Below are 19385 nucleotides of genomic sequence, written 5' to 3'. Positions count from 1 at the left end.
GGTTCACTGTTCACTGACACTCAGTGATGCAAAGCATGGTTAGAGTTGGCTTCAAGGCTCTTTTCTTAATAAATCATAGGAAAAGTAGACAGAAGTGAATATGGATAAATCAAACTTATACAATGACACTGAAAACTCATACACATATAGTGCTAAAAGTCAGCAGAATGTTATTCTTTTACAATGTACATGAAAATGCTCTGTATTAATATGTAAAACAAAATAATAAATTAATTAATTCAAAAGGCTTGTTCAATCTTTTAAAATACATTCTCTTATCAAGCATAATTAAGGGCTTGCAAGATGGCTGAGTGAAAGGATCTGGCACCAAGCCTGACGACCTGAGTTCTATCCCCGGGCCCCACAACGTGGGTGGACAGAACCAACTCCTGTAGGTGGTCAGTCCTCTACTTCTACATCTGTGACATGGCATGCACATATCATACCTTTCCCTCTCCCTCCCTCCCTCCCCCTCTTTCCCTCCTTCCTTTTCTCCCTCCCTCCTTCTCTCTCTCTCTCTCTCTCTCTCTCTCTCTCTCTCTCTGTCTCTCTCTCTCTCTCTCTCTCTCTCTCTCTCACACACACACACACACACACATGTTCAATAATTTTTTAAAGCATAATTAAAGAATCAACAACAGGAGAAATTTGGGAAATCCTCAAATCCTCAGATACTATATCACAAAGAAATCCCAAGGAAAATAAGGAAGTATTCTGTATAGCAAGGAAACAACCTACAACCGTTTCTGGTATGCTCCCAGGCTTCATGCTGGCTGAATGGACCCCATGTCCATGAGGTTCCACAACCTCACAGTAAGAACTGTGCTACCATCTGTGAAACAACTGTGGAAACAGACAACTGTGGGTGATTAGCAGGTCCCAAGGTGGTCATTTCTCCCATTTTGTTGAAACTAATGAAAATGGAAGAAATGACCAATAAAATTGAAAATGTGATAGAGATTGAAAATTACAAATCTTACCAATAATAGAGAAGTACAAATACTGAGGAACATTTTCATGACAAAACACTGATTACTGAATTAAAGAATAAAAAAAGAGTATCATGACAAAAGGCTCGACAAAAGATTACAAAGAAACATGATTGGCAATTTCATGCTAAGCATATAAGATGATTTAGGTAAATTATTAAAAAATACAAATTACCAGAACTCAATCAGAAAAAATGGATAAATTATTTAAAAGTTATGAATTACCCAAAACTAACTCATAGAGAAGTAGAAATCCTGAATTGGCACATAAAAATATTAAAATAGGGGCTGGAGAGATAGCTCAGTGGTTAAGAGCACTGGCTACTCTTCCAGAGTACCCAGGTTCAATTCCCAGGCCCTACATGTTAGCTCACAACTGTCTGTAACTCCAGTTCCAGGGCTTCTGACACCCTCACATAAGCATATATGCAGGCAAAACACTAATACACATAAAAGAAAAAGAAATTTAAAAACTATTAAAATAGATAAAAGGTTTTCCCATAACTAAAAGCTCAAATCCAAATGGGTTCACAAAGGAATACTATAAAGATATCAAATACAAAACCAATTTTATACAGGACAGAGTAGTCAGAATTACACAGAACAGCAAAGAACACTTGTGACTCATTTTCTGCGGGCTGAAAACAAGACTGGGCAAAGACCTAAACAAAGCTACAAAGCAGCATACTCCACAGATACTGATGCAGAGATCTCTACCCAAGTGCCTGCAAGTCTGCTGAAGGCACTATACCCCATGGCTGCACAGGCTTACCTCAGGAAGACAAGACAGCTCCATGTTGAAGGCAAAGGAATAAAATACTTTAGTAGCACAAAGGACAAACCAGAGGACCACCAGCATGTGCAGCCTGCTATAAAGCTCCAGCAGCCTTAAAATCCTCTCAAGAACTCAGAGTAGAAGGGGCTTTCTCAGAATGATGTGCAGAGAAAATTCCAGGAAGTTATATCGCACTTGACAGTGAAAGACGGACTGTTTTTCCAATAAGAGGGGCACAAAGCACTCATCTGAGTAAACTTTGCATAGCCAGGGGAACTAATGAGAAATATTAAAGACATTCCCATACATAACAAGCTTTATGTGAAGACAACATGATCCAATCTGAAGAGAATTTTAAATTTATAAAAAGAAACTACTAAGAATAATTTAAAAAATAAGCAGGAAAGAATTTAAAAGTGAAATTAAGAAATGATATCATTCACAAAAGCATTAGTAGAAATAAAGTACTCAGAGATGAACTCAGAGGTATCACAGACGTAACAAATCTAAAGAGATGGAGCGGGACAGGCTGTTATTAGGATGATACTTTCTCACAAACTGATCAATGAATCCCATACCATATCTAGAGAAATTCAATAGGCTTTTCTTTAGAAAATGATAAGTTGATTCAGAAATTTATATGGAATGACAAAGCCCTCAAAATAGCTAAAGTAATTTTGGTAAAAGAACAAAATTAGTGAAATTACACTGCTTGATTTCAAAGCTCGTAATGACCAAACCAGTGTGGTTGGCGTAAGAACAAATATACATCGTTCACTGAAACAGAGCTGTGGGTTCATAGGTACATGTATGTCTTGAGATGGGTGAGTTCCGACAAAGGACTTAAGATAGTTCAATGGGGGGAAGTTTTCATAAAAAAATGAACTAATAAAAGATACTCAGCTGGGCAGTGGTGGCACATGCCTTTAATCCCAGCACTTGGGAGGCAGAGGCAGGCAGATTTCTGAGTTTGAGGCCAGCCTGGTCTACAAAGTGAGTTCTAGGATAGCCAGGGCTACACAGAGAAACTCTGTCTCGAGAAACCAAAAATAAAATAAAATAAAATGAAATAAAATAAATAAAAATAAAAAAGCCAAATACTCATATAAAAATCTGTATCAGCTCATACTTCACAATAAATATAAAACTGAAAAATAGGCCCATAGGAGAAAGCACAATTAAAAATATGAATGGGTTTCAGTAAGACAAGGATTACTAAGGCCTGGTACAAAAGGCACAATACACAAAGGAAGAGGAAGATAAAACTGACTTCATTAAAGTGGTGACCTTTCCTCCTTCAAAGATATTATTCTAAGGAAGGATGAGACATGCCAGAAGCTGAGAGCAAATGCTTGCAAGTTACAATTCTTCAAAGAATTTGGATTCAGAATATATAATAGATTCTTAAGGCTTAATAAAAAGAAGACACTTTAATTTTAAAAATAGACAAAATATTTAAATATGCACGTGTCCAAACCAGATAGACAAATGGCTTCTGCGACTGTAAAAATAACCAATACTACTAGATATTATGGACACAGAGACTGAAACCTACTGTGAAATATAAGTTCAAACTGGATCTACCCCACAAGACTGAGGACACCAAGTCCCGAGGAACATGTGAAGGAACTCCACTCCTCTCAAGCACAAGGGAAAGGGTAGAGCAGGGCAGCGACTTTGAGAAAGTATGCTGGCTGTTTCTTCTTCTTTTAAAAAAAACCATTCATTTATTTTATGTATACGTATATTTGTTATATATATATATATATACACACACACACATACATACACACACACACACACACACATATATGAGTACACTGTCTTCATAAACGCCAGAAGAGGGCATCAGATCCCATTATAGATGGTTGTAAGTCACCATGTGGTTGCTGGGAATTGAATTCAGGACCTCTGGAAGAACATCTGAACTGCTAAGGGATCTCTCTAGCCTTGGCTGTCTTTTCAAAATATAAAAATATGATACAATCATTTTATTCCCAGTCTTCCCCTATATATTTACTAAAAACCTTGTTCACTCAGACTTGTTTTTAAATGTTTATCATAACATTATCCAAATAGTCAGAGTCTAGAAATAATTCTTTTGTTAGTCAATCACAGAACAGACAAGGCAAATCTATTCTAGCCACACAACAAAGGATTATTTATCAATAAATAGGAAGCAACTACTTATATATTCTGCAACACAAAACCAATAGGTTACATACTGTACAATTCCAGTGATGTAAAACATCTAGAAAAAGAACTTAACAGAAAGAGGAGGTAGCTGAGTATTTATGAGTTTGAGGGAAGAGTGAGAGTTCAGCTCCATCTGGATTCAGAGACCGTATAATAGGAATGTAGCATTGGCCCTTAAATGCCTGGCCATTGAGGATACAGTATTTGTTAGGGGTGGGTGAGTATTTTGGTATTTTTACTAAATATCTGTAAACCTTTCAAAGAAACTGTAAACACCATAAAAGAACAAGTTAGAAGAATCCATCAGCATAAGTCTAAAGGATATAAAATAAAGCATTTACTCAGAACAGTGTGTCAGAATGAACTCTTTATGTCTCTAAAGAGTTCAAAATCAAACCACACAGACAGACACAACCCAAGGACGAAAAGAAACACAGCTCTACCATCATAAACTAAGTCTCACTAAAGTGAGCAGAGGATGGTCAGAACATGAAGAAAGGACGTGGGCTTCAATGAGAATGAAACGTGGAGGAACGGGGTACTTTGACAGTCTTGTTAAGAGCCAATATCTGAAAGACATATTTACTATGAGCAAATCTTAACACAGAAAGAAACTGCAAAAGGAAATTCCCATCAGAGTATCCTGAACAAATATGGTCAAGTAGGGATTTCACTATTAGGTTATCATAAACTGTCATATTTGCTGTAGTTTTAATCACATTAGCCCGAATTAAAGACCGAACACAAACAAGCACAAAGCATGCTAGCTATATGCACTTCTTTGTAAGACTACGCAATTAAATTATCCTGACTGCATACTACAGATTCTTTTGGCTCTTTTATCTAAGGTGTCATTATATTATGATTTCCCATTTTAAAAAAATGATGTTAATATGGCTGGAAATATCACGCGCCTACCCACCCTGTTCAATTATACTCCCAGCATCACACACACAGCCATAGGGGAAAGGGGGGGACAGGGAAAGGGATAAAGACGCTCCACAGGCTTTCTGCTATTACAGTCCAACATTCTGAGTACTGTTACACTGCTTCTGGATGCTACTGGTTCTGATTTCTAATTCCCCCCAGAATCTTTTTTTCCCCCCAGAATCTTTATAATCATAATCTTTGGAATCTTTACAATCATAGTTTTAAACGTGATTTCTTTTTTCATCATGTGTATGAATGTTTTCCTACAAAAATGTATGTGTAGCACATGTGTGCCTGATGCCTAAGGCCTGAAGAGGTCTTTGGATCTCCTGCAACAGCAATTACAGGAGGTGTGGACTGTCATGTGGGTTCTGGGTACTGAAGGCAGGTCCTCTGCAAGAGGAGGAAGTGCTCTTAACTCTGGGTCATTTCTCTGGCCTCTATAATCAGTTTATAAACTATGATATAATAAATATAAAATATTTTTCTAATGAGTAGAAATTGATTATAATCAATGAGATCATAAAATAGTTGCAGAATTTAGAAAGATTAAAAATTAATTCAGAAGTTACAATTACAGAAATTCAACAGACTAACAAATTGGGTTTAAAGAGCTTCAGAAGGATAAAAATGATAGTCTATTACAGTCATATGAGCTGCCGAGTTCTGAGGAAAGGCATATCCTCAGTCATTACAGCATTTAGTGTAATTTAGTGTACTTCACTAAAATTAACTTGTATCCACAAAAGAAATTGACAAGCCTTTCTGGGGAAGTTTAGGTAAAGTGCTGTAAGGTATTAACACATTTGCTCTTTAAAATGCTGCAGCCTAGATGCTGTTAAAGTGTGTGAAAATCAATGGCTCACAACATGCAAACCTTCGATTACTTTCAGTTTTATATAACTGCAATTGTGATATGATAAAAAGTATTTAAAAGAAAAATACAATAAATGTTCTAGGAAGACAATTCAAAGAATGCCAATAACCCATTTATTCTGAGTCATGTCAAAAGGAATTCCTCTGTGCTGTTACTTAAGCGTGCATAGAAATAGATAGCTATGATGTATTTTATCAATCAAGAATTATTAATTAATTTGAAAGTGAAAGCTATAATCTCTAGAAACAACTCTGTAGCCAATGTTCTATATTTATTCCTACAAAAACATCCCTGGAGAAGAAAAGAACTTTGATTAAAGTTTATTACATTTCAGTCTGCCATCTGATGGAAGGAAGGGGCACCTATGGTTCTCAGGTTCAAGCAGGAGCATGGCAGCCAGTGGGAGCCAGCACGGGCTGCTACATATTGAGTCCAAAGATAGCCTGAGCACAGTACAAAACAAAATGAAACCAAAACACCTTTTCAAAAACCAAAGCTACATTTGCTTAAAGTAACCTTCAATCTTTGCTCAAGTCCATGTACCTAATTTTTAAATTGTGACTTACACTTAGCACTTTGGGATACAGCACCCCTTGGGGTGTCAGGAGACACAGCCTTCCATTTTCTGGTAAAACCCCCATGCATGTAAACTTCACTTAGTAGCTTCCAATAATCCAACAATGCCTGAAAACTCCTCACTGTCCAGAGCTCTTCTTTGGACTAGTGAGATGGCTCTGATCGTCCCTGAACCTGGTGACCTGAGTTCAATCCCCAGGACCTACCCGGGAAGAAGAGAAGCGACCCCTACAAGCTGTCCTCTGGTTCCTACACTTAAGCATTTCCACCCACTACTCCAAACAAGTATTCATTAAAACTCCAATCCTTAGCACATACATAAATGAATACAGAACTGTTTTCATCACGCAAATAAATAAATGCAGAAAACAGAAAAGACAGGATCACGGTTTCTCTTCCCTGTGTTTCCTCCTGGGCATCGACACACAGAGCATATGCTTCCTGTGTTCCTCCTCACACATGAAATCACAGTGCTTATTAGACTATTTTGAGGATATGAAAAGGAGAAGAGGGTGGAGGAACACTCATTGAACGTTGGTTGTTCCTTAGCCATTTCTTACTCAAGCTCATTATTCACAGAATGCTAATGTTTGGCCATAATTGGGTTTTAAAGCCATGATCCTCATGTCTTTTCAAAAGAAAAGACAAAAACAGTATTTCTTAAAGTCTAATTTTTTAGAAGAAATTATGTTACAAAACTGTATTCTGCCACTGCACTTAACAATATTTCAGAAAGTATATAGGTCTTGTACACTTACAACCTGTTTAGTCTAGGTCAAACAGAACCTCCAATGATTAAATTCCATTATACTCACTCCAAAGCAGAAAATCAACTCTGTCCTCGTTTAAAATTAAAAATACCTTTAAAGAACACAAAGGTATCTCCAAAAGGGTTAGAAGACTACAATTTACAAAGCAGGGACCAGGCCATGGAGACTTTGTCACACAAGTTGAATACTGAGCCATTATTCCAGTTTTTCATGGTTCACTGTGACAACTATGAGACTCCTTGTGTGTTAAGTTCTTAGGTAGTGAAGCTAACTTGAAGTAATGTGATCTTTTTGAGAAGTTGGGCATGATGGTGCAGGGTTAGAATCCTAGCACCCAGGAAGCTGGGCAGGAGGGTCTACTTCCTTGAATCAGCAGCTGCACTGTGAGATCTTATGTGAAAACACAGACAGAGATAAAGACACACACACACATACACACACACACACACAAGGATACAGACAGAAGCAGACACAGACTCACGGAGACACATGTGCACACATATATACATATATATACACACACAGACATGTGCACATATGCATATATATACATAGACACGTATGCACACATACAAACACACAGACACTCACACATAGAGTATGTTGAATGAAAACTGTTTTGTACAAGAATATGCCCTTTTTTCTATCTCCTAAAGTAGCTTTGAGGAGTTAAAAAGCAATTCTGACATAGTAAATCAGTAGCCTGAGCTTCCCCAGAGCCATCTATAAGAACATTTTATTTTAAAAATAAGCTCTCTTACTTAACTGCTTTACAATCCATGAATACAAGGAGACTAGGACGTAAACGCAGTAGAAAAGGCTATAATGCCAAGGGCAATGGCTGCTTCTCAGTCACACTGCATGCTCCTTGGGAAGGGTCAAAGCTAAGATGGGGAATGGACGCACCACCACTACCACTGCTGCTGTTTATGTGAAAACTCAGCCTTTAATCTTCCTGCCAAAGATGCCAAATCATTTTAGCAAAACAGTAAGTCTGAACATTTTAACAAGTCCTAAAGATAAAAAATACATTACAGAATTTGTTTAATCTATTTTATACATGATATAAAATACAAGTATGAAAGATTTTGATATTCATCATGTAACATATGTAAAATTTTACATAGATTAATAATGTGCTTTTTTCAGAAGGCCTTGTCTCTAAGTCTTGAAGTGACTCTTACATATGCATTAAAATAAGATGACAAACTTAATACAAATGTACATAAATGTTTCTTTTCACTTTGGAAACATAAGGTTAGTTATAAATAAAAGAAATTTAAAAGTAAGCAGATCATTATTTATACTTTAGAACACATGACATATAATAGAAATTATGTAAGAATAACACTGATATTTTGTAATTGATATTTGACCTAGGTACTCTTAAAATTAAAAAAAAAGAACAAAACAGCTCAACTTATTTTTTATGAACTTTCTCACCATCTTGAAAAAAAGCCCTTATGCAAATCAAAAAACAGACAAAACTGGCATTTGATCCTAAAACTCCAAGTACTTAAGCTGCTAATTACAACCTATCAGTTTAAAAACAAAAGCAAACCACTCACAGGATCTGTCCCACGCAGCAGTGTGCTCAGAGCCCCGAAGGCCGTCATCTTCCAGAGCTGCCCTCTGATCCTGTGTGGCGCCTCTGGAGTGCCTGTGAAACAGTCGGCTAGCAAACCCCTCCAGTTTCTGGAGGGCGGTGGGCGTGCCAGAGTGCTGGCCACAGGACAGTTCTTTGTGAGCTGCCATTCGGGTGCATTTACACTCTGAAGTAACTGCAAATGTTTTCAGAAGGAGCTCAACTTCCTACCAAGAAGCTAAGAGCTATGCATGTATTAAACTTCCTGTCAGCAGGGTTTGCAAACCACTACTGCTGCTGTTTCCTGTTAATATAAAACAGTACATTAGTGTGCCTTTCTCATCTCTGCTAGAGATGCATAGTTTAAAACTTGCAATATCTGTTAAAGGTTCTAGGTTCGAGTTTTCTGATATTAATATGCCTGAGAATGAACACAGTAACTATAAAAACTCATTTATAGAGAAGGATAAAAAGTATTTTTGAAAATGTGGAAAACTAGTTAAACATGTATTACAAGCCCATGTAAATAACCAGAGGCCAAACAGTAACACGCTAGAGTTAGTTTATAAGAAGTCAGCTGATATACAGACTTTATGATTCTTTATGTAGTTAACTTTTCATCAAAATTAGTATGAAAAGATATCAACGGATAGCATGTCAAAGCTAAGAAAAAAATCTAAACTAATTTCAGAATTTCAAAGGATTCAAAGTTACTAACTCACTCAAAGTTAATAATATAGAAATTATAGAAACAGCATACCAGTACCGCCTATTAAAAATTATTTTTAGATATGTGCCTGCCTATAAATAGTACATTTTAAAGCATTCTAATATTTGGAAAGAATGAGAAAAAAAATCAGATTTAAATTATAAAATCATATGGTAACTAAAAGTTGTAAGTTTATAAATAGGCTATTAGCCAAGAAATTTTCATTGAAAGAAAAGAATCCCTGACATTTGGCTGCTCCTAACACAGAGGACTGCTGTTTCCTTGGTCTTCTAATTTAATGATCTCTTAGAAACATCACATATAATTAAAAGAAAGTCATGTCCAGTTTGCAAAATAAAGGTACTGGTGGCATTTAAGAAGTATTTTGAGTATTTGCATCTTTACATCATGTGTGTCAGAAATGTATGGTTCTTTGGAAGTTCAAATAAAGGAAATGAGGGAAAAGAAAGGGAAAGACTTTTAAAAAGTCTTTCTGAAATATATCTGAGTTCATATTTCCTGTTAACTATTTTAATGCAATAAATAACAACAAAAATGTTAAATAAAATAAGCAGTAGCGTAGTCTAAGTAGGCAGCACACCTGCGGGCTCCCAGGCAGGCCTGCCGGGGAAGCCTTGAGCAGAAAGCTCTGCCACATAAAAGCCTGCAGGGCTCTGTTTGGAGTAATCTAACCAGGACAGACAAGTACACAGTAGGCCCTACATGACTAACCTTTCACCCTTAAAATGTGGAGCTCTTAAAATTGTCAAATAGAAAGCCTGCAGTGTCTAAATGTGTCTAGAGCACAGTGACCAGCAGGCAAGAAGCAGACGGACGCGCTCAGTTCCCGACTGGCTCTCAGCTAACCTTCTGCTCACCGGCATGCTCAGCAGTCACTCGGTCAGCAGAGCACTGCTACAGGACACACAGCAAAGCAGGCACTCTGCTGCCACGCCCTCATCACGTCACACATACTGCCTGTTTACCAGCTTGTGCTCCTGTCATATTATTTGAATCCATGAGCACATGATTACATATATGCATATTATTACATATTATTATAAGATTAATACAACATATAAGTATTACTTTTAGCACCCCAAAGGTCTAACTAAAATCACCAAATACTAGAAAACATTATTGTTAACAAAAGGACTCTAATTGTAAATAAACTAGTAAGTACTAAGTAATTTATACAGTTAATAGCAGAAGTGGTATTATCGGATTTTTCATAGTTTTCTACAATCAAAGTCTGTCTTCATTCTTATTTGCTCATTAAGTGCAAGTGTAGAATTCTGAGAAACGCTCCTGCATTCATATCTGCTGCACGGGCCTCCCCGATTCCCATGGCGGCCCCTGACACACATTACTAAACATAGTAGTTCAGCTATTATGTTTTTTAACAGACATCTAGCCAGACTTATGTTTGATGCTGCTTAAATACAGAAAGCCCCACATTCAAACAATTGGGATTCATTTAACTAAAGTTCATAAAATTTAAAATCATTATAGCAAAAAAAGTAAACTTAACAAACTGAGTATCTTGAAAGTGCTATGTTTGATAGGTTTTTGTTGGTGGTGGTAATAAAACTGGTTCCTTTTGTTCAAAAGACCCTGCAGAACATAGAATATTTCATTTTAAAATATTTGTCTGTAGTAATGTGACTAGGATGCTGTTGCTATGGCGCTGCTCAAGGGACTTGGTTTTTATTTTAAAAGAACTCTGCTGGCATCTACTGCCTGAAAGAAACAACTGCAGCTCCAACTAAACTGGAATTACAAGAAACAACCGCAGTTTTTGGAGGTAAATTTGCTCTGAATGCCAAGAGATGCAACACACACACACACACACACACACACACACACACACACACACACACACACACAGTATACAGGCTTACATACATATACATATTTAATAGCAAATATTAGCAATATATTTGCTAAGTACTTTGCCATATATAAGTTCTGCATTTGTGATATTAAGACTCATAAAGTCTTTTCAAGTGAATAATATCAGCAGTATTATGTGATTCCCACCACCCACCACAATGCTATTTGGGGATTCAACCAGGGGTCTCACACATGCTGAACAGGTACTGTACTGACGAAGACACTGTATTTTGAGACAGGAGTTTGTTACGTTGCTAAGGCTGGCCTGGAATCTGAGACCCCTTGTCTCAGAGTCCCTGAGCACTGGAAGGCACGACTATGGCACCATGCTCATCTGATCACGCCCACTTCAGGAAGAGGAGACAGCTCTGGGGCTGTGCGAGCTGACACTCCAGAAGCACCGTTCATCAGTTTCAGTTTTTCATGGATGGGGAGGGAGGTGAAAGTGGTGGGCACGGTGGGCTGCTGGACCTGCTGCCAAGGGTCTGAGATTCTGCCATAGTACTCTTTCCTTCAGGTGGTCAGTCTCCTTGAAGCCTTTCAATTTCATGTCCATATCTATGCTTGCAAGCACACTGGGGCCTAGCAAAATTATGTACAGAAGTCTAAAGGTTAAGGAAGACATAGAATCATATTTAGTATGTAATGACGTTGCCTTCACGTGGAGGACAAATGATACAACCTTGACCTTGTTACTCAAATATGGCTTGACATAGCAAGTGAAATTCATGTAGTATAGCACAGTGACTGGCACTTACCTACATAGTTTGAATAGCTCACATTTTTAGTAAGTATTCCATTGTGTAGATTTACAACAATGTGCATATCCATTTACAATTAAACTTCACTTGCCCTGACTGAAACAAGTGGTTGGATATGTGTATCTACTTCTGGGCCCTGGCCTTTTATTTTATCAACTGTGTCAAGGTCCTTCACATACCATGCTGACTTGGAAACTGCACAACTGCCACAACTTAAAATCTTACAGTGTAAATCTTCTAACTCCCATCCCATTACTTTTCTGCACTGTGTGTGTGTGTGTGTGTGTGTGTGTGTGTCTTAGTTAACGGTTTTACTGCTGTGAACAAACACCATGACCAAGGCAGCGCTTATAAGGACAACATTTAATTGGGACTGGTTACAGGTTCAGAGGGTCAGTCCATTATTATCATAGGGGTGGGAGGAGGGATGGCAGCATCCAGGCAGGCATGGTGCAGAAGGAGCTGAGAGTTCTACATCTTCATCTGAAGGCTGCTAAAAAATTGGCTTCCAGGCAGCTAGGATGAGGGTCTTAAAGCTCACACCCACAGGACACACCTACTCCAACAAAGCCACACCTCCTAACAGTACCACTCCCTGGCCGAGCATACACAGACCATCACCGAATGCTAACAGGCTAATTTACTAGTCCCTCCCTTGTTTGTGTGCATTTCTTAGGATTTTATATGTAGATTTCATCATTTTGAACAGATTTATGCTATCCATTTACCTTCCCTGTCATACTGAATGTCTATGATTTTCAGCATAGCATTCATCAAGAGAGTTGAGATGTGAGAAGCCACTGGTAGAGGTGCAGCCTCAGTTGTAGTTGACAGACAAGGCCTGGAGAGGTTATGCAAAGAAGGTGAGGTTTGCCACCATGAAGAGAGTCTATGAGAGGCTATTAGTGAAGCTTAGTTGCAGCAGAAGACCCCAGCATATTGGAGATGCCAGTACTACAGGATGACCACCAAGAACAGCAGCAGCAGTGGAGTGGAGTCAACCAGAGCCTAGAGTGCAACAGAGGACAGAGCTAAAGATGTGACCCAAGCCCTTTGAAGGAGCCCAGGAGATCATGTGTGGATCCTAGACATTGGAACAAGCTGTGAAGTTGAAGTTGACTTGGAGACCCCAAGATGTTCAAGATGCCAGAGCCACGGGCTATCTGCTGAGGAAAGCTGCTGAGGAAAACAGGGAGTGGAAACAACTCACAAGAAAGAAGTTTGTTGCAGTCAACAAAGATGAAAAAGGAGTTGGAGATCTGAAGACCACTTTGCCATCAGACTTGGATGGAGATGCAGAGTTTGGAGTCTGCCCAGTGGATTTCCTGTCTTGCCTTGAGGATTACAATTAAGTGACTGGATGAATCTCAGAAGACACTTTGAACTTTGAAGTAGAAGCCAGCCAAACATATACCCTTTAAAGTATATATGTGCACTTTATATTGGTTCTGTTTCTCTAGAGAACTCTAATGCAATGCTGTTGTTTACTAGCTTCTATAGCCTGGATTTGGCTTACTTATTTGCTCTCTGTTTTATTTCAAAATTAACCAGCATCTCCAACATTAGGTTTCATCATGGCATTTTCAAACAAACCTTGTTCTTGTTGTTTCTCCCATCTTCTTCTACACCCTGACCCCATCTTGTTCCTGTGCTCCCTCATCTCCTCTGTGCTCTCAAGCAATATTGTTCTTCCTCTCTTCTCTCCACATCTCCCCAGCTCCTGCTCTCTCTAGTTCCGCAGCCTATGCTCACACTCACACTCACTTATAAACACGCACAGACATCAAAAACTAAGCTCTTTATGAGAAAGAACAAACACATCACTTGATATAAGTTTACAGCTGCATATATTTTTCTACGTATTTCATTGTTTTAGAGCTGAAGTAAATTCCAATGTGCATTTATTCTCCTAAGGCCCACTTTGTCTAGTCCCTGCCTTGTTTCATATACATTTTTACATTGTTTTTTCTAATTTTTAAAGAATGCCACCTGGAACTTTGATGGGGACTGCATAGACTCAATTAGGACCTACCTCAAAAACATGATAAGAGGTTTGTTACCTAGGTAATTCTTGTTTGTCAAGATAGGATTAAGTGTAACGGTATTTATACGGTATATTCTCCCAGTTTTCCTGATTAAAAAAAAAAATCTTCTCCAAAATATTCAATGGACAAGAAAAAAAGCACATTTCTGGATCTTGTAAAGACTAGTTATATTTAATGTAATTGTTGGCAAAATTGGATTTAGGTCTACAATTTCTTTTCTGTTGTTCTCCTTAGGCTTTAATGAATAGACCTGACAAACTAGAAATTACCCATCTTCATTCATCTAGAGATGAGTGCACTAGCTTCATTTGTCTTGATGTACAAATACAAGAGATCCAGGCCCAGTGAAGACGCTGAGAGAGCCATCACCTTCATGACTGTTCCCCAGCTTCTTACCATTTCTCCCTCCTGCCACTCAAAGTCCACAGCAAGCAGAGCTTTTGACAAAGCAGATAATTTGCATTCTGCAGACTTTCACATATCAGAATTTCTTTCATTAAACTAAGATTTTATTGTACAACACATTGAGATATACAATGCTGCATAAATCCTACAACAGCTTGCTTTTATGTGGTGGCTTTTTATAATTAGTCAATCGATACTGACACATTAAGGTTAACCAGTTCACTGGTTTCACATAATGTCCTTTCTGCTCCAGGATTCCCCCTAGGATGCCACACTCCATTTAGTATCCATGTCTCTTTATGCTTCTGGCTGAGACAATCTCTAGATTTTCCTCCTTTTGCCCCACTCACAAGTTTAGGAAGCACCGGTTACTTACACTATAAAATGTCCCTCAGCTAGAACTGGCAGTGTTTTCAACATGAGTCATCATTGCAGACACACTGACCATTTCATGTACTGACACTTCATGTACTGAGCATTCGAACACTTCTGTCACCCAGCTTTCCATACTGCACTCTGTGCAAAGAGATGATTATGCACAGAACTCAGGAAGTGACAGACACTCCACATCCTGAGGGCCAAGTGTAGTTCTTCTATATGGATAGTACAGGTCTCTGCCCCCATCAAGGTACTCAGTCACCAACTCACATATTTATACCTTGTGCTCTAATTCAGCACCATATAATTTATTCACACTGTGGCTACCGGAAGTTCTCCTGATTGCCTCTGTGTCCCTGTGATGTGCCTCATCTGTGTATGTATGCTCAAGCATGCACATGTCTAACTAAACACATCCTCACTTTCTCTAGTCATCAAGCACCCCAAGCTCATTTCACATATTCCCTGCCCAAATCTTAGATTCAGCACTTGCTCCAAGGCCCATGCTTCCCTTTTATTGAACAACGATATTTGAAATCAAGATGAGGGAAACAAGCCAGCTGCATGGTATTGGTACAGAGACAGACAGGTCGATTAATGGAAGAGAATTGAAGGCCCACATACTTATGTACACTTGCTCTTTGACAAAAAAGCCAAAAACATATAATGGAAAATAGAAAGCTTCTTCTATAAATGGTGCTGATCTAACTGGTAGTCTATATATAGAAAAATGAAAATAGATATTTTGTCATATTTGCCACCTTGCACTAAGCTCAAGTCCAAGTGGATCAAGGACCTAAACATAAAACCAGATACACTGAATCTAATAGAAGAGAAAGTGGAAAAACAAACAAAACCCTCCAATTCATTGGCACTGGTGGAAAATTCCTTAATAGAACTCCTATGGCTCAGGCTCTAAGATCAAGAATTTACAAATAGGACCTCAGGAAAGTGAAAAACTTCTGTAAGGCAAAGGATACTGTTAATAGGACAAATTGGCAACCTACAGATTGGGAAAAAAATCTTTACCAACCTCACATCCAATAAAGGGTTAATATCCAAAATATATAAAGAACTCAAGAAGCTAACCTGCAAAAACCCCAAAGAACCCAATTAGAAAATACTAAACAGAGAATTCTCAACTGAAGACTCTCAAATGGCCAAGAAACACCTAAAGAAAATTCAACATTCTTAGTTATCAGAAAAATGCATATCAAAACAACCCTGAGATTCCACCTTACATCAATCAGAATGACTAAAATAAAAAACTCAGGTGACAGTAGATGCTGGAAAGGATGTGGAGAAACAGGAACTTTCCTCCATTGCTGATGGGATTACAGCCACTCTGGAAATCAATCTGGTGGTTTCTCAGAAAATTAGAAATAGTCCTACTTGAAGACCCAGCTATACCACTCCTGGGCATATACCCAAACGAAACTCCAACATTTAACAAGGACACATGTTCATAGCAGCCTTATTTATAATAGCCAGAAGCTGGACGCAACCCCAGATGTCCTTCAACAGAGGAATGAATACAGAAAATGTGGTATATTTACATAGTGGAATGCTATTAAAAATGACAACTTCAAGAATTTTGAAGGCAAATAGACAGAAGTAAAAATTTCATCCTGAGTGAGAATGACCCAAAAGGGCACACATGGTACATGTTCTCTGATAAGTGGATATTAGCCCAAAAGCTCAGAATGCACACCATATAAGCCACAGACCATATGAAGCTTAACAAGAAGAAAGGCCAGAGTATGTTCCGCCACTTAGAAGGGGGAACAAGATAATCATTGAAGGTATTCTTTCTGGAGATTGAAGTCATAGCCTCAAACTTGATAGAGTGAACTATCTGCACAGCCCCTATAGGGCATTTATTGGTCCTCAGTATAGCAAATATATTTCTGAGTACTTTAGGATACTGCATTCCACTATTTTCGATTTATCTATTTTAAATAAGCAAACAGTATTTTCAAAAGTCTCTCTTTCTCTCCCTATCTCCCTGTCTCCTTCCCTCCATCTATCTAGTCTACCTACTTGCTAGACATATATTCCAATCATGGAGCTAAGCCCCCAACTTTTCTTTCCATAATGTTTTTAGTAACTTAGAAATACTTTGGAAATTTGAAAACATATCAAGGTCCCACAAAACCAGGGATAAAAAGCATTAAGATTTTCTGATTTTATTTTCATTTCATTTTAAAGTGCCAACAAAAAATTACCACATACAACATTAGTTTCTGTATTAGAATTTTGCACTGCTTTATCAACTTTAATTTCTTTATTACTTTCCAAGTTGTTTGTATTTGGACTGTTATAAATAGATAATAAATTTGAGAGTTTTGATATCAGGTAACAAGTGAAGGAACCTCAGCATGGTAGAAACGTACTTATGAGCACATGTTGTGTGATAAACAGCCCCACTGTACCCTGTGGTAAGCAGCCACATACCACCATGTATTCTCGTCCCGTAACATTTAGCACATCTAAAACTAAGAAACAGATGTCAGTCTGAGGCTTTGAGGCTCACGGTGAGAATGAGATCACAGCTTAAGTGACTGATATCTGCAGTACCCTATCCCCAAATAGAATCTGCTAACATGATATGAATAATTAGATGTCATGACATTCAGCATATAGCATCTGAGAAATGAAGTCTACCAGAAGGTGGCAGAATGGGGCCATGTAGAATTGAAATTCAAAACTACAAAATTCTTTTGTTATTTCTGCAGACTTGGAAAACAGACAAAAAAGACAAATTTAGACCCTTATACAAAGATGAGCTAGGAATACGCAAGAACATTATTTCACATACACAAATCAGGTTATAAAACTCCCACAAAGACCATACTCTCAGAAGACTAATCTCCACCTTCCTGCTCCAAGAAGCCTATTTATACAACACTAAGAAAAATATGGTTCTACCCATCCTTTGTATCACTCCAATATTGTATCTGAATCTACTAATAATTCCTTGGAGAATTACTACAAATTTTACACAATTTAATGTATTTTATATTTGGTAAGGTTGGTAGCTGTTATCAGTAACAGCAAGGTGAAATCCTTGATAAAAGTTCATACTACTAAGAAAAGTTGTTTCTATATTGAGAGGGTATAATAAGGCTTACTATATTTTTCTTCAAATATCACTTGACTGTTTACAACAGATGTGTTCATCTTTGCTTTCCGGATTTCTACTACAGAGCCTAGAAAACATAAATGCTAAGTTTTGCTCAATTGAGTACAACATCAAAGTGAAAACTGAGACTGAAAACCATTAAACAGATACCTAAGACACAAGCATGTAGTTCATATTATTTTTTCATCTGGAAATAAAACAAAACCGAAACCAAAGCAGATACTAACAGCTCTCAGGTAGGGAAACAAACCTATACAGACAAAATGGTTGATTTTAAAACTAGATCTGCCAACAGTAGCAATTCACATAAGCCGGCCAGAAGGAAGGGTGCAGGAGGGACAGCTGATGGGGGCAGGCTATGAGGTCTGCAGTACAGGCAAGTGCTTCATCAAGTCCCACATGAGGGCCCCACAGAGTAGTGGTGGCTTCTGGAGCCACACGGACTTGTTTTCAGGGGTTCCCAGAATCGATCAGACTTGGACACTACATGGAGGACAAAGCACCCCTTGCCTAAAGAGCTGGGAGGGAGCTCCCCTGGCAGTCACAGGGAGATGCAGTTGTGTGTCATGAGGAGTACATAGAAGAGGAGGGTTGCCAGAGGAAGGCTGCCTCTGGGAAGAACACAGAAACATGGTGCAGAGCAGACTGGTGCAGGTGAAATCTCAGGACTGCTAATGCCTGGGGAGAGTGCAGCACTGTGTCAGAAGGAGCTAGGTTTTAAAGGGTTTTCAGATACAATACTTTAAGTATACAGATTACAACCACTGTCACTGTTAACTGCCCTTCCTCTCCTTCACACTGCATTTTCTCTGGTGCAAGGGAAAGAGCTAAGGCATTCTGGAGGGGAATGGAGATGCAAAGAGGTCATTTTGGCCATAACAAAGATGCTTAGGGACTGCTGATGAAAGAATGACATCACCAAGGCATAATTTGAATGTTTATGAATACAATTTACATGTCAAAACATTCAAATAAAAGTTAAATTAAAAACACAATGAAATGTCAGATTATTAAAGATGAGTCAATAAACCACCAATATTCTTACACCGAAAAACAAATCAGAAGTTTGCAGATCATTTCAAAGCATTAAGTAGGGAAAATTCCAAACTGAATACTCACTTACATAATCAATATAAGAAAAATAATATGAGCAGTGGGGCAGGAGAATAGTCTACCTCCTGAGCTATATGAGAGCCTGTCTGAAAAACAAAGAGTCAGCGAGCTGCTCAGCAGGACTGGCTCCTGCCATCAATGCCCTGAGACCTTAAAGCTCACACAGGACTGAGGCTTACCAAGGACCAGCAAGCGATGCTATTTCTTCCGCTGCAGAAATGTATTTGGGAACTGCAGCTGA

General features: G+C 38.3%; 1 protein-coding gene across 2 annotated transcripts in view; it reads right to left on the bottom strand.

Annotated features, from left to right (window-relative positions):
* Positions 1 to 19385, bottom strand: part of Prkacb (protein kinase cAMP-activated catalytic subunit beta) — an 85664-nt gene that overhangs the window by 42232 nt on the left and 24047 nt on the right. The window contains exon 1 of one of the 2 annotated variants that reach the window (XM_052178976.1): positions 8682 to 8953. The exons of the other annotated variant lie outside the window; for it this stretch is intronic. Coding sequence (XP_052034936.1) covers positions 8682 to 8868 — 187 coding nt within the window. The 5' untranslated portion in view covers positions 8869 to 8953. Of the gene's footprint in view, positions 1 to 8681; positions 8954 to 19385 lie in introns of those variants that run through there. 2 annotated transcript variants of the gene reach the window in all.

The sequence above is a fragment of the Apodemus sylvaticus genome, chromosome 4, assembly GCF_947179515.1.
Source record: "Apodemus sylvaticus chromosome 4, mApoSyl1.1, whole genome shotgun sequence".
Classification (NCBI taxonomy): domain Eukaryota; kingdom Metazoa; phylum Chordata; class Mammalia; order Rodentia; family Muridae; genus Apodemus; species Apodemus sylvaticus.
This window is presented reverse-complemented; position numbering and strand designations above follow the sequence as displayed.